We start from the raw sequence: 15,434 nt of genomic DNA, 5'->3' as shown, positions 1-15,434 counted from the left end.
GCAGGCTTGAAGGACAATGGGATTTTTTTTTTTTAACTGTGGAGACTTACAAGCCTGAAGGCCTTGAACTTTGTTGCATGGACAGAGGGCTTTCAAAATTAGGCAGGGAACACTTCAAGTAACTACCCTGACAGACATGAATGAAAACCTTATTTTATCAACTCCAAGTTGACCATAAGGGTTGCAGAATGGCTGGTCACACTTAGCATACCCATTAAAGATAATCAGAATTTGGCAACATGCTGGTAAGAAAGCTGAAAAGCATCAGACTCATATCAAAATGTCACATTTCTCCCCTTCTCTCCCCACAAAAAGCCAGCAAGCTCTATCTAATAAACTAATAATAAAAATTTCTCATGGAAAGCTATCAACTCAAAACTCTCTTGGGTGACATTATATTTAGAAATGACAGGATAATATACAGCCCAGATTTTTTTCCAACGAGATGGAAAAATACAGCTTACAAAGTATCTTTTAAACTTTTTTTAATAATAAATTTTATAGGTACTTAATGGGATTTTTCTAAGGTAATTAGACAACTAAAATGAGACAACTAAGAACACAGGTGCCACAAAACTCCTGGAATGCATTTTAATACTTTCAAACACCTGATATTTAGTGTAAGATTACTTCTGCTTGCTCTATTACTGAATTTGCTTAGTCAGCTGCAGAAAAAGGACGCCCATTGTACTGGGTCTGGCTGAGATGGAGGTAATTTCCCCTACAACAGCCCTCCCCGAGCTGTGCTTTGTACTGGCAGCTAGAAAGGCGTGGGTAACACCCAGAGTTTCAGCTGTGCTCACACAGCACCAGCGCTGTCTCTCCAGCATTCCTCACCATCACCAGGAGGCTGCGGGTGGGCAACATCCCGGGAGGAGGCACGGCCAGCACAGGGGACACAAGCTGACCAAAGGGACATTCCTTATCCTGGGGCATCTGCTCAGAGATTCACAGATTTAAAAAAAAAAAAAAAAAAAAAAAAAAACCTAAAAGAATGAAGGGCATTTGTTATTTAAGACATTTGTCTTCCAGAGCATCTCCTATCCATACTGAAACCTAGCTTCTCTAATGGGGAAGCAGAGAATAAAATCTTCTGCTTCCCTTTGCTTATTCATAAATTATTTCTTCCTGAATTAACTGCCTCTACCTTGACCCCTGAGGCTTTTTCCACTTTCCTCCCCCTGAGGAGTGACAGAGCTGCTCAGGTCAACCCACCAGCACCTGCTGTGCACAAACAGGCTCTTTCATAATGCTAGCACAAATTTCATCACAGATCGTGGTGCACAGTCCTTGAAGTGCACAATCCTGAAAGTAAACATGCTCAATTATTTCAAAGTATTTCTACATAGGTTGCATATAAAGATAAAATCAGCAAGGACAAGAAGGCTGGAGTATTTTTGGTTTTATTTTTGTCATTTTGGGCTGACACTTTCCACCTTAAGAGAAGAGACTAATGAGCTGTAACAACACCCAGGGGAGTCCAACTCCATGCTGAAGCAGGGGAAAGGTGTCACAGTCCCAGCCAAGTCATCTGACAGCTGGGAGGACACACTGGCAGCACTGGGCTGACACAGAGCACTCCTTGCAGCCTCCCTCATGAACCATGAATGTGAACACAGCCCAGCACTGCTGGAGAATGTGCTCAGATTTTACCTTCTTAAAAGATGTGCTACACACAGCAATAGAAAATCCACCATGCATGAGCTCTACTGCTGTGCTGAACAAAGGAACATGAGCCTAAGACACAGGCTGTGATATTCCAAAGATACCAAGTGGTATATGGTTAATCTTGTAGTATGAAGAACAGATTTTGTTGCTTGTGGTTGGTCCTAAAAAGGTATCAGATATTAGAGAATACATCTGAAGCAACAAATTAGACATGCAAGAAAATTACATAACACTGGTTGACGACACCTGGGTTTTAGAACAACATCAGAGGATGTATTTGTCAGAGCATTCCCTCTAACAATTGGGAGAGAATTTTTAGAAACAGTATTACAGCATCAACTCCTTCATGTTCAACCAAACAAGAGGGTTCTTCCTGCCCCCTCCTTTCCTCCCCCTGCACCTTGACTGCAGGAGCAAGGACAAAGTCAGCAGGTCTCCCCTGCATTGCAGTGCTGACACTGGACAGCAAACTAACTTGCACAGAAGATCTGGTCATGCTGCTCTGATTCAAAGGCTGAGATTTTACAGCAGGCTTATGCTGACATTCAGAAAGCAGCAAACCTCAAGTGATACCTCTGAAATTACATCACGCTAATACACAACAAGTATTCTGAGAATTGTATTTTCAGTATCAATTTAGCTCCCCATCTGCAGGGCCACATCAGCCGTGCTTCTCTGTTCACCCACAATGTATCTGCTTTGTTTTAAGTAACAATAAGTTAATTGTTTCAGCATTTGGCATTTACCTGTCCATGTGACAGACTCTTCTGCCTCAGCTATGCCACAGCAGTTTTGCGAAGTTCTTGAAACAGGCAGGAAGCAGCTGGGGCACGTTTGTGAGACAGAGCAGTGTCAGTCTGATTCCTCTTTTCTGAAGTGTTGCTTATTATTAACTTACAGCTGACAAGATCTTAGGCAGGCAGTAATTTAGCTCTCTGTGATCACACTAACATTCCTCACATAGGAATGACTTGGACAAATAACATGTACAATGCTCCCACAGCTCTCAACAAACCACGTTTTTAACAGGTTTCCAAAGCCTAGATCCATTCTGTTGAGGGGCTACGTACTTACTCAAAGACTAATTACATGGCAGCTTGGGCTACTAGTGTCTATTCAAGACTAACTGCAATCTCCTATTTTTTTAACATCTGATACAGTTATTTTACAGGAAGCAGTGCTAGAATGGAAATATATAATAAATATATGATAAAAATAATTCTACTCATCAACTATATTACCTTACCATTAAGATTTTATATATGTTGAAGGTTAACATCCATCTAACACTGGGTGCTGTGATAAATTAAAACACTAATACTAACAAGACAAGCTATTAAATGAAAAGGAAAAAGGGAAAAATGGAAGAACGAATCTGTGCCTGGTTAACGTACAGGTAACAGATTAATCTGTAAAGTTCAGCTTAATCTAGAGCTACCTCATTAGCTTCTCTGCTATCAGTAACACCCAACCAGGAGCCGGCAGCATCACCGCTGTGCTCCTTTAGCGCAGAGCCGAGACAAAGAACAGCACAGCGCACACCCCCACGCCCGCCACAGCCCAGCGGCGCCGCAGCGTGCCCGGCCCGCCGGACACGGACCGACACACGGCCCGGCCGGACACGGACCGACACACGGCCCGGCCGGACACCGGACACGGACCGAGGGCCGCCCGCCGCCCCGCACGGCCCGGCCCGCAGCGGGAGCCGCGCCGGGAGGCGGCGCGCCACGTCCCGGGCCCGCCCCGGCGCGGCCGCTTGCATAATGCGGCACCGCGGGACCGGCCAGGGCCTCGGGCAGCGGCATAAACAAACACAGCCGTAGGCCCCGCGTTCCCCTGCCCGAGCACCCACCGGCCACAGCCCGGGACAGCACTACGCCCGCAGCGCTCCCGGCACGGCACCCCCGCCGCCCCCGGGCGCCGCTCCTCCCGCCTCTCACGGAACCTGCGGCGCCGTCCCGGTGGTCCGCGAACGACGCGCTCCTCCCCTCGGATAACGCAGCGGCCTCGCGGTGCTGCGGGGAGCGCGGCACCGCTCCCTCAGCGCCCTCTCCGCACAGCGCTCGAACAGAGCCGGCTCCGCCGCTGCACCGACCGCCCCCTCCGCCACCGCGACACGCAGCCGGCGGCACCGACACACCTGCAGGAGCGCTCCCAGCCCCGCTGGCTCTCCCGCTCGCTGTGGCGGGGCTGCGGGCGGCGCGGCCCGGGCTCCGTCCCTCCCGCCGGGCTGGGCCCGGGGCGGCGCGGCCCCAACCGGTTCCAACTGCCCCCCGCCGGCCACGTGACCCCCGCCGCGGCCAATGGGAGCGCGGGAAGGGCCGGGGGCGGGGCCCGTTCCTCGATAGCGGCGGGGCTGGAGGGCGGGCGCGGGGAGCTCCGAGGGGCACGGGGGTGCCTTGTGGCCGCCTGCGCACGGCGGGGGAGCTCTGCCCTACCCACGTCTCCTGACAGCCAAGCACCAGCGCTTCCCCCCGCCATGCCCCCCGGTACCTTCCTCAGAGAGCGCGCTGACGGCGCGGCGGGGCCGGACCGAGCTGCCCCCGAGCAGCGCGCGGCCGCGTGACCCGCCCGGCTGACGCGGCACCCGCGGCCCCGCCCCGCTCTGCCGCCGCAGCCAATCAGGGCCGGGCGGGCGGGGCGGGAGCGGCGCGCGCCGTTCCCTTGAAAGCCCCGGCGCTGAGGGAGCGCTGAGGGTGAGGGCTGAGGGGCGGCTTTGGCTCCTTTCCGCTGTCACCCCAGCCTCATCTCGAGTCCTTCCTACCAGCCTGGGAGTGTAAGGTTACCCTAAGGGTAGGCAGTTCTGCTTCCTAAAGCTTTATTGTGATTTAAGCTGGGTGTACGCCTGTGGTGCCAAGCGCACGATAGATTATTTTTATTCCTCAAGGCCTTTGCTCTCACCTGTTCTGATGGTGACCATCTGTCCCTGTGAGGTTTTGTGTGCAAAGAAACTATCCTGTGTTGGGAGTGAATGCTGCTCTATGTTATCCCTCAATCGGCCATTTAAATAGAGGACTGTTTTCCATTTATTCCTGCCCTGCAGATATAGCTGTGTTTATAAGCAGTTTGTGACGTTCCACTGGGTGTTGTTGGCAAAGCTAATGTTAATATCAGATATTGTCTATTAGAAAAGTGTGTAATGCATCTCAGCTACTGAGGTCTCTATGTTAGTGTTTCAAGCTTCAAGGAAATAAAGGTAGGGGGAAGCATGCAAGAAAAGGAAATTATAGCTGAAAGCAGCTCATTTTTAACTGAAAAAGGTAAGAGGAATTCCTCTGGGTGAGGAGGAGGGAGGGCTGGTGGAAAGTGATTCCCTTGTTAAACACAGATGTGAACTACTCTAATTACAAACCTTTGTTATTTATGAAAACATTAGAAGCATCACTTTTCCAGCTGTGTTCACTACTGAGCGAAGAAAGAAACTCTAGAGAAAACAGTATTTAGAAAAGCAATTGCCTACTTGTTTTCTTTTCCCTGTTTTTAAGATTTACTATTTCAAGGAATTTGTTGTAAAGCAGGGATAGAATTGAACCCTTTCAAGCATAGTTTGGTTAAACTTTTCAAAAATTTTATGTCATGCCAGACATATTATAAAATTGTACCATTCATTTTTTTGCTAAAAACTAGAACTGTAACACTTGGTCTCATTCAGCCCTAGTGTTAATTTCAAAAAATAAAAGGGTTTTATTTTGTCCAACTAATATTGCATTTCCTTCCATAATTCACTGTAGCTAAAAATTACAATTTAGACCATTAATGGATTCAAGAAGTATTCATGTGTTCATTTTATTAAAGATGTGCATCAGTGTGGAACAAGTTGGAAAAGGGTGAGATGGAAAAGACTGTTTTATGTTGACTTAAGAAAAGTCTATACGTAATTAAGCTTGCCAGCACACTTTCTTTTTTCCTCCCTAAGGAGTTGCTTCAATATGGTTGGGTCAGATAAACTCATACTTTGCCATGATGCAGCAGGACATAAAACTGTGCAGCAATTAGGGCAGGTGGATCAGTTTATAGAACTCTTTTTAAGTGTCTGTTGAAAAAGTTAAGGTTGATGATCTGTTTTCCTTTTCTATACAGGAAAAAAAAAAATGAAACAAGGGAAATGGGGTTTTATCTTATAGAACCTGTGTTGGATTGCAAAATCCCAAAGAGATCCAAAAACACAAGGTTATGAGATCTGTTTCCAGTGGGCAAGCACAAACTCTATTTTAACCATGTGTGCACCCGATGGAAAACATGTTTTCTTATTGAATAAAAATTTAACAAGGTGAATGAGAATTGCTAATACTTAACCAGAGGGTAAAATGTTCTGTGTTTGTTCTGGCAGTGGCACTGTAGTGGTGAAGCCCCTGAGCAGGAGTGCAAGAGCCAAAGGAAGATGCTGAAGGCTCATGGGGACTCTGCCCTCTCACTGTGTCTTGTTCCCTGCCATGGAGATGTGGAATGAGGTTGCTTGGAGGTGTTGTGTGCTGTAGGTGGAAAATCAAACCAGCCTTGAGGCTGCACTGGCTGAGATGGTATTGAAATTATTTTCATAAATAATGAGACAAATACTTGCCCAAGTGCAGGAAATAAGTGCTTGAGGCTGATGTTGTAATGCACTAGCAAACCTATACTAAAAAGGCACTAGGAAATGCCCTCGGGTTTTGTGTCTGTTTCTGTAGCCAATGGAGTCTTTCTTCAGCTGCCAGAATTAAAGATTCAACCTATAATCAAGCTTCATCGATACTACAAGTAGCTATAAAGATTGTGAGCACCAAATTACAGCTGTGCCTTCTTTTCCACAGCCTGCATTGAGTTCCAGTGATCTGGTTTTACTGACACCAGTGCTCACAGCTGATGAAAGCTGCATTTACAGATGAATTTCACTCATTTTACTGCACTTGATCTTTGTGCAGTTGTTCTGGGTCTGGTGGGTAATTGTGAATAAAAATAGCTGGTAAAACTGTGCAAATGAAGGCACAGCATTAGGCGTGCAGTGTCAAATTAATGTTCTTTGATCTTTTGTAGGATCACCTATAGTTGAAAATACACTTCTGACCTTTTCTCTGGCACTGAGAATATTGCTGTATCACCACCTAATGGGAAATCTGGACAGTTTATGGGTACTAAAGAAAAGTGATGCTAAGGGATGTGAAAAAATAGCAAGAAAAGAGCCATGCTGTCAGCATGGCAAAACCTCTCAGTCTCATGGAGAATGAGAAGAAATTAAGATTAGAAAAATTGCCCTTTGTGCAATGGCATTTTTTCTGTAATGTTTACTGCTGGGGGAAGCCGTGGATGCCCTTTCTCTGGAAGGGCTCATGGCCAAAACCCTTCTATGACTGGGACATTTATTTATGGGGTTTTTTTAGGGTTTTTCCCCAATTTTGATTCTTTTCTGCCCACCCTCTCATCCTCCCAGTGGAAGAAAAAGTTAAGACATATTCTTCAGTGAGAATTACTGCTTTCGTCTATTCTCTAGAGCTTTGCAAAGTGGGCTGTGAGAGCATCATTAAATATAAAGTAGCAAAGTAACAAGTACAAAGTATCATAAATATAAAATGAAACCTTCTTATGGCTACTATAACAAAAATCAAATTTATAACAGAAAGAAAGAGGTGTTTGACTTTCTTCTGTCAAAAATTCAGTCACTTTCAAACACTGTTAATTATTCGGTATAATTTGGCAATGTTAAAAAAAAAAGAACTCCAGAAAACCCCAAGTGCCAATGGAATATTGCAGGCATTAAATTTTGATTTGAAATGAGACATGCTATGATTTAGTTTTGAGGGTTCCAGCATAATTTGCTTCTTGATCTGAGCTAGTTTATAATTTCTGAAAGGAAACATATATAATTTGAGGGAGTTTGGTTTTGTGAATTTTTTTGTTTGATTTTGGGGCTTTTTTGTTTGGTTGGTTTTGGTGGTGGTGGTTTGTTTGTGAAACACTTGAAGGAATCAAGTGACCACACAGTTACAGCACCACATTTAAACTGGCCAAAGTCAATTGCAATTGGGAAACTTTTTAGCTTTTAATATAAGTAGAATAAGTTCTACACCCAGGTTTCTTTGTATATAAATATAAAACTGAGGTTATGTTCATAACTTAATAATAATATAGACATTTGCATTAATTTGTAAATATGAATGTTTATGTGGTTTCTGTGAACTCCTAGCTCTGTTTACATGCCAATTACAAGCTGTTCTCTTGTGTTCTTGCACAAAACCTTCTTGTGGTACTAGCTCCACCTTGTTAACTCTGCAGTTGTACTCTGCTAGTTTTCCCAGCAGTGCCCATTTCACTGTGTAAGAAACAAAGAAAATTGTCAGAAAATGAAGAGCAGCTATGGAATATGACACAGATAATGCTTTTGTTTATTTCTTCTTTTTTAACCTCAAGAACAGGGAGGAATGCCTTCAGATAAGGAGAGACAGAGCTTCCTATGATAGCAGGAAGGCTTGATTCTGCTGTCATTTAAAATCCCATTCTAAAGGTCATGTTTGTGTTCTAAATGAAACGTGAGGCTGACCTTTACGCTCTGCCAGACAACAGCAGTAGTGATGTAAGTGCTTCCTTTGAACTCTGCAGGTAAGGAGTAGCTACAGTGTGGGGTTTGTGGTGTGGTGGTGCCCGGTGTTTTGCAGGGGAGAAGGGAAATTATGTTCTCAGTGACCTGTGTGAACACCAAAGGGGCCTGAAATTTGCTACTTTTTGTCTGTTGGGTGTCTGTACTTCCAGACTCAACATTTCTTGAAGTGTGCCTCTACTGAATATGACAATATGGAGAAAGTAAATGGGACTAATCTAATCAGGAGAAAAGGTTGACTTTTCCTGTCCTCCATCTTTTGCATTTCTCCTCCATCTGCCACACATAGTCTTAATGACAGAGAGATGTGGTTTGAGTTTCAGTTATTGACATGAAAGTCTTTAAAAGTAGACTGAAATATCATATTCCTTTTTATGGTTATTAGATGGTATCAATTCCCATGCTTACTGCAGCACCTGTGCTGTTGTTCCTGGAAATGCAGCCATACCACAGAGACAGTTTCTTTCTTGGGAGCAAAGCTCAGTCTGAGGAGAAGCTGAGGTTGTCCCTGCCTTAAGCCAGCCTAACATCTGGCTGCAGCATTTTGGCTCTGCTACACCTCCTCCTGCACTCTTACCTGCCCTTTGTACCCTCTCTGGCCCTTGTCTAACCTTACACTGACCTAGGATAGTTCTCTGTCAGAAAGTGGGGAGGGTTTGCTTTGGGTTTTGTTTTGTTGCTGGTTGGTTAGTTGTTTTTTAATGAGGTTAGGTCTGTGTTGAGTCAGTGGGCTGAAACAATTCAAATTCAGGTTGAATGAATGTTGGAGCTGGCTTGGTTTAAGTGGGGACATCAGCAGGCAGAAGCTGAGCTGTCCTTAGCTTTTAGTAAACTGCTTGTCGTGACAAAGAGCAGCTCAAGCAGATTGATCAATTGATGTTTAAAACAGAGAGTGAGCCACCTCAAAGTGGACTTCTGAGGGGAAATGTGAGAACATGTCATTTACTTTATGCTTACTCTCTCTTCTTAGCTCTCTCTGTTGTGCTCAGCCAGTAACTCTTGTAAACAAAACATCCCTGTTCTGCCCACAGCATTGGGAATATCAAAAAACTAAGTATTTTTTAAAATGTTAAAAAGATTAATAAGACACAAACCAAGAAAACTTTTTGAGTAATTCTGACTATTATTCTCCTAGCTGGGAAGAAGAAAGAACTCTCATTTTCAAACTTCTGAGGATTGATATGGGTATATGTAATTTTAAAGATGACAGCATCCTTTGCTGAGTCTGACAGTTCTCCATGTGAAGCTTTTCACAAGTTTGCCATTTGCCTTTTAGTCAAGGCTTTAAAAGTTAACAGCAACCCCCATGAAAATTCAAGATCAGTGATAAAAGAGACATTGTACAGCTGAACAATGCATAGCATTTGTGTGACAGCAAAAACTGGTTTATCAGGTTCACTGCAGACAAGTATAGATAAACTATTGAAACACTGCAAAACAAAATCTATTGGAGTGTTCAATGGATAGTATCGCCAAAAAAAAAAAAAAAGAGTACCAGGACCAAAGGCAGCAAAATAAGAGCTGCAAAGTCTAAGCTGTAACTGGTGTGAGGTAGTGAGAACTCAAAGCCAGGCTGTTGGTTGATGTGAACACTCTTTTATATGGAAAAAAAGCCCCACAGAAAAGCACTGAAAATCCTGCCCAGCTGCTCTCAGTCATAGGAGCAAAAGACATCCAAGTGTGCTGGAGTACTGGCCTGGTTCCAAGCCTGTGTGCATGGGCAGCACAGATAAAGCACAGCCAGGCCCCAGACAGATAAATGACTGATTAAATTAAGTGTGTGAGCCTCTGTCCTGGTGCTGCTGGCAGCTCTGCAGTGAGATTGCAGCTGCAAAGCTCAGCTGCTGCTCACAATCCAGGGAAACTGCTTCTTGCTGGAAACACTGAAGAAGGGCAAAACCTCCGTGCTGTATTGCAGCTCTTCCTCCAGGGACCTGACCCTGCTGAGGAGTGGGGTGAAATAATGATTAAAAGAGTCTGTGGGGAAGGCTCCTGGTGAGGAAGAGCAGTGCTGCAGTCCCAGGCTGATGGGTCATCCTGAACCCAGAGCAGCACAGAACACAGCAAGTTCCCTGAGGGTGCCACTGGCAGGAAAGGGCACAGTTTTGAGGTGGCAGAAAGTACCTTTTTGTTGCAATTTGCAGTTCTCTGGGCTGCCAAAAAAAACTTCTCTGGTTTGCAGGGAGGTGATCTGAGACACTCACCAATTTTGTTAGCAATTGCCTTGGGCTCAGACTGTGTTTCAGAGAGAGGCTGCTCCAGAAACAGCACCCACATACTCCCAAGGTGAAATGGTATTTGCCTTTAAACTCTGATAGTATTGAACTATGACCAGTTAGGCACTATATAAAACTTCCACATTTCTAAAGTACAGATGAATGCATAGCATTGAGGAGTAAAATGAGCACAGAAATTATCTCAATGTTAATGGCATGCCTGTGGTGTTTTCCTGTTCTCCTCTAGAACAAGATGCAGCTGTAATTATCTCTGCTGTTTTCATTCAAAGTATTGATCCACAAATAGTTACAGCCCTCAAGAACTGAACCAGTTTTTAACATTATTAAACCAGAGTTCCAGTATCCTGTGAGCTCAGAACATAAGTTGTGTAAAAGGATAACAAGAAACTCAAAGGACTTTTTTTGGAGACTAAACATTCACCCTTGTTCACTGGAACTAGAATCACAGAAGGGTTTAAGTTGGAAGGAAGCTTTAAAGAACACACAATTATAGCATGGTTTGTGTTGGAAACGGCCTTTGAAGACCATCTCATCCTGTCATGGGCAGGGGCACCTTGCACTAGATCAGGGTTCTCTGAGCTCCATCCAATTTTGTCTTGAACACTTCCAGGGATGGGGCACCCACAACTTCTCTGGACAGCTTGTTCCAGTGCTTCACTAATTCTTGATGTCCAATCTAAACCTCCCCTCCTTCAGCTGAAAACCATTACCCTGTGCCCTGTTATTACAGGCCCTGGTAAAAGGACTCCCTCCTTTCCATGTTTCTTACAGGCCTCCTTCAAGTATTGAAAGGCCACAATAAGGTCTTCCAAACTAATGAATACTGAGAATCCAAGGGCAGAAACCTCTTTTTCAGCAGATCTCAGGACTGTGTGCATGCAGTCAAAATCTGTGGAGATTCTTAGATGCTGCCTGAATGAGGACTCTTCTAGGGAATGGGTGTATGAAGTACCTGCAAAATCCCAGGGATGGAATTACTGGGAGGATTTTGAATGGAGCATGGAGCAGGATGATTCTGAGACAGGAGATGGCCTCACCTCAACAAACTCTTAGGTGAGCTTTCTAATTCCTTTATCCAGTGGGTCTTCTGCAATGGATCCTGAATCATACCAAGGATCAGGCTGAATCAAATCAAAGTGATTGGAAAGACAGTAAATGAACCAAGGTTTGACATATTCTGAAGCACAGTTTGTGATTTATGCATAGGCATTGTCACACCCAGTGTGAAGCAGAAATAAAGTTTATTTGTTTTCAAACCATCTAGAGGAAAAAAGGGAGAAATTCAATTACATCAGGAAAGGAAAAGGAGTCACCAAAAAAAAAAAAAAAGGCAAAAAGAGAGAGGGAAAATTCCTTGAAAAAAATACACATTGGGAAAGAGTTCAACTTAAATCCAAAGCAAGGGCAATTGACCTTAAAAGGTTGTGACTACTTGGTCACTCATTTCCTGTTTATTTCTCTTTGCTTTGTTTTGCAACATGCTTCAGACTTTTAGAACTTTCTAATATAAATAAAGAGGTATGTTTTTTGGTCAAATAACTTCCCACACGGCAGATGTTTCTACAAAAATAAGTATTCAGAAAATCCTGTTTTTTCCAACAAGGAAAGTATTTTTCAAACTATTGTAGAGATAAAACAAAGATATCTTGTTTTTCCAACTGATGCATTTGCACAAAATGCCTTCACCACTCAGAGATGGTTTTGTATTTATCAACTGAGTTGCAGCACCTTTCATAAAATGTTTTAAAATGAAATATTACCGATTCTGGAGTAGAAAAGTTTTTGTCAGCATCTCTTTCCCACTTGTGTGTTTTAAAGGCTGATTTTGTGCAGCAGGTTTTCCCTCAGAAGTGGCACATGAGCTCTGCCTCTCCTGTCCTGCCTGTGCACCTTCTGTCCTTCATGACCAAGATCCTGCTCTGCACCTCTGGGATGGTAAGTGGAAAAGGTGGTGCATGGATTTTCCAGATTTCAATAAGAAAACCCCGAGAACAAGGGGCATAATAAAACAGATATTGTAGTACCGTAGAATGAAAATAGGAATAAAGATAGACAGCAGATCCTCCATCCCTTCAGGTGCTGTGAATCTGGCTTGCAAATGACATGGGACAGCCTCATTATGTATTTTCCCATGGCCTTGCCCCTTTGTTAATATAGTCCAAAACCAGTGTATGGATTCAGAATGTACTGGAAAATATAAACACACTGCCTAGATAAGTAAACCTTGATTTTTCTCAGGGTACTGGGCAAAAGAAACTAAGCATGTTAAAAGCATAAAGCAAACTTATCACTAGCTGAGAGGACAGCAGGCAGAGTGACTTGAACAGAAAGCACTGACCTCCTGTTGAAACTTTACGCCCTGGGTGACATTGTCACCTCTAGTTGCGCAGTCACAGATAGGTCCCAGCCTCAGCTTATGGACAGTAGCTATATTTAAAAATGGCACTCTGGCTTTGCACTGAGAACAGTTTTCTGATAAGCTCAGGAAGCAGTGAAGCTTCGTGACTCAATCCTGACTTCATTAACTGCCTATTAGTACACATTAAGTAATAGCTTTAATATCATACTTTGTTTACTGTGCATCTTATCTCAGGGTTTCATCCTGCTGCCCTTAACTGTAATCCCTGTGTTCAGTGGGACCATTTGCACGATGAAGGATTATCCATGGGAATAAATTATTAGCTGGAAAGCATGTCCATAAGCCCCCTACACTCCACTCAGCTGTCCCCAACTCAATAAGTGATTTTTTGATTTGCTAAAGGCCTGATCCAGCATCTGTATCCATCAATGATTCAGTGACTTCTCCACTGAATGCCTCTTTAAAGGAGGGCAAGGGTTGGGAACACTGTAGAGACTGGTGTGAGGGAAGGAAAGGAACCAGTCCTCATCACAGGTCAGTAAAGCCTACAGGGCCAATATAAGTATGTAACCTTTCAAATTCAGAAGATTTGAGATCTTACCTCTATTTTATGATGTTTGGGTGCTTTATATCTCAGCGTGCACAGCTACTTTATAAGCACTAAACTACTATGCATTATTTTACAAGCAGTAAAAAGCCTCTTTTACTGCAATTGCCAGAATTCAAAAGGCAGGAGGTAGTAATTGTCATTGTTTACATCAGACATTACCTTTCAACTGTTGTCTTAAGAGAACAAATTCTAGGATAAATCAGTGTTTTACAACTGTGTTTTTTCCTTCTAAGTATGTGATCATTGTGGCTTCTTTATCTCATGATGTGATTGCATCTTGCAGAAACTACAGATAAACTAGAGGTAGATACAGATTGACAAAATCTTAAAATTGGAAGACAGATGAAGAGTTCATGAGAGCTGAGGATTTGGAAGGAGCCTCATTTGTCTTTAATCATACTCAGATTGCAAAGAATAGGCATGATTCTATTATTTTCCCAGACAAAATACTGCACCATATTTGGAACTTCTAACAACAGCAGTATCTTGGATAGAGATAGAAAAGGAACCATGGGGTGTGAAGGCTGGCTTTAAAAAAGGTGCCAACAATTTTCCCTACAGAGGAGAAAGAAAGAATGTTGGCATTAGGGATTAAGTTATCACTGGGAATGGTTTTACAAAGACAAAATTATAGGATTTGCTTGCAGGTTTGTGGCACTCAGTCTCAGAGGTGCTACACAATGGCATATCCCTATGGATACTGCTGGTATAATGTAAATAACTGAGAAAATGGTGCTTGGCTTTAGGACTAAAACCTGTATTGGACTAAAACCTGTATTGTACAAAACCCTCTATTGTCAGCACAAAATGCATGACTTCAAACACCAAGAGTTTTCTGGTACAACACAGGCAAGTTCCTTCTGTTGCAGGGAAATTCTTCTGGTGGCCAGCTAGGGGAGAATTTCTTTCCTTTTAACCCTAGTTCAACCTATCTTCTTGCCATGTTCTCTCTGATTTTACTACCTTGGCAATTATCTTGTTTGATCTCTTCAGCTCTTCCTCATACATCCAAAGTATGAAATTGCATTTCCATAGTAGAAATCGCCAGTAATGATGTAAGTGACATTTTATTGGCATTGGATTTTCTTTTAAAGAATTAGTGAGCATCAGCACTTTTTTGCCCGTTGAGTGGCACAGACCTACCCCAAAACAGGAATCAGATTCTTGCCTAAATGTTGCTGCATTGCACACAGGCAAGGTGTGATGGGTGTCACCTCGATGGGATAATACCCATGAGCAATAGGCATCTGTGCAGGAACCTGCAGTGGGTGACCAGCAAAGCCTCATGAGGAGCCCTGCCTGGCTTTCTGGAGGCTGCTCCAGAATGGAAAGCCCAGCTCGTTGCCACCATGAAGTCAAATTTTTCCAAGGTCCTTGTAAGGTGCTCAGGGAGTCAGTTTCCAACAAGAAGGCAGGAAGAAACAGCCTCTATTTTAAGGAGATTATCTTCAACAAAGATTTGTCAAGAGGAAGTACAGCAAAGGCTGAAGCCAAGGCACATGTTCCTGTGACCCAGTTACCTTCCAAAAACCCAGGCAGGACAGAAAGGACTCTGGCTGCTAGCTACAAGAGAGGTGCTGAGCATTAACACATAGTAACCTAATTAATTTATTTCCCAGTGGATAATTACTAGCTTTTTCCTCTTGCTGCAAAGTAGCAGCCAAATAATGGTGCTGATTTTAATTAACTAGCCAATGGGAGTCTGGATGGACTGAAGAGAGATTTCATACAAAAATAAATTAATGCTCTGACCTAGTTTAAAGTGTTGCTGAAGTGGAAATTGGTGGGAAGCTGACATCAATCAGTTATGGATCTTTTCACATCCTTTTCACTAGACAAGTAATGAGTCTTCCCATGTGATCCACAGCACTTCTACTGGCAACCTAAAAGAATGAAGTGAGCACACCAGAAATAAGTAATTCCCAGGGCAAATATAATTCCTTTTTTATTAGCACACCTGAGTTAGAAAAAGAAAATGTCCTTCTTTCT

General features: G+C 43.5%; 1 protein-coding gene and 1 long non-coding RNA gene across 12 annotated transcripts in view; one reads left to right on the top strand and one right to left on the bottom strand.

Annotated features, from left to right (window-relative positions):
• Nucleotides 1-4,277, bottom strand: part of GPCPD1 (glycerophosphocholine phosphodiesterase 1) — a 41,034-nt gene extending 36,757 nt beyond the window's left edge. For 3 of the 10 annotated variants that reach the window (XM_041714848.2, XM_072927672.1, XM_030269706.4), the window contains exon 1: nucleotides 3,809-3,966. Coding sequence is in view for 1 of the 10 variants with exons in the window: in XM_041714847.2 (XP_041570781.2) it covers nucleotides 2,415-2,422 (8 nt within the window). In the remaining 9 variants the exon portion in view is untranslated. Of the gene's footprint in view, nucleotides 1-2,414; nucleotides 2,439-3,520; nucleotides 3,565-3,613; nucleotides 3,764-3,808; nucleotides 3,970-4,161 lie in introns of those variants that run through there. The other 7 variants (XM_041714849.2, XM_030269707.4, XM_072927671.1 and 4 more) reach the window with 6 other exon arrangements.
• LOC140683827 (uncharacterized) lies at nucleotides 4,110-14,220 on the top strand. Of its 2 annotated transcripts, none has more exons than XR_012055380.1 (3): nucleotides 4,110-11,529; nucleotides 12,313-12,411; nucleotides 13,238-14,220. It is a non-coding gene; the product is annotated as an uncharacterized lncRNA (long non-coding RNA). The 2 variants fall into 2 exon arrangements; XR_012055381.1 differs by having other exon boundaries at nucleotides 12,295-12,411.
• Nucleotides 14,221-15,434: the final 1,214 nt, after the last annotated feature.

The sequence above is a fragment of the Taeniopygia guttata genome, chromosome 3 (assembly GCF_048771995.1).
Source record: "Taeniopygia guttata chromosome 3, bTaeGut7.mat, whole genome shotgun sequence".
NCBI classification, from domain to species: Eukaryota; Metazoa; Chordata; class Aves; order Passeriformes; family Estrildidae; genus Taeniopygia; species Taeniopygia guttata.
The sequence above is the reverse complement of the archived record's forward strand: the minus strand, read 5'-3'. Positions and strand labels throughout refer to the sequence as shown.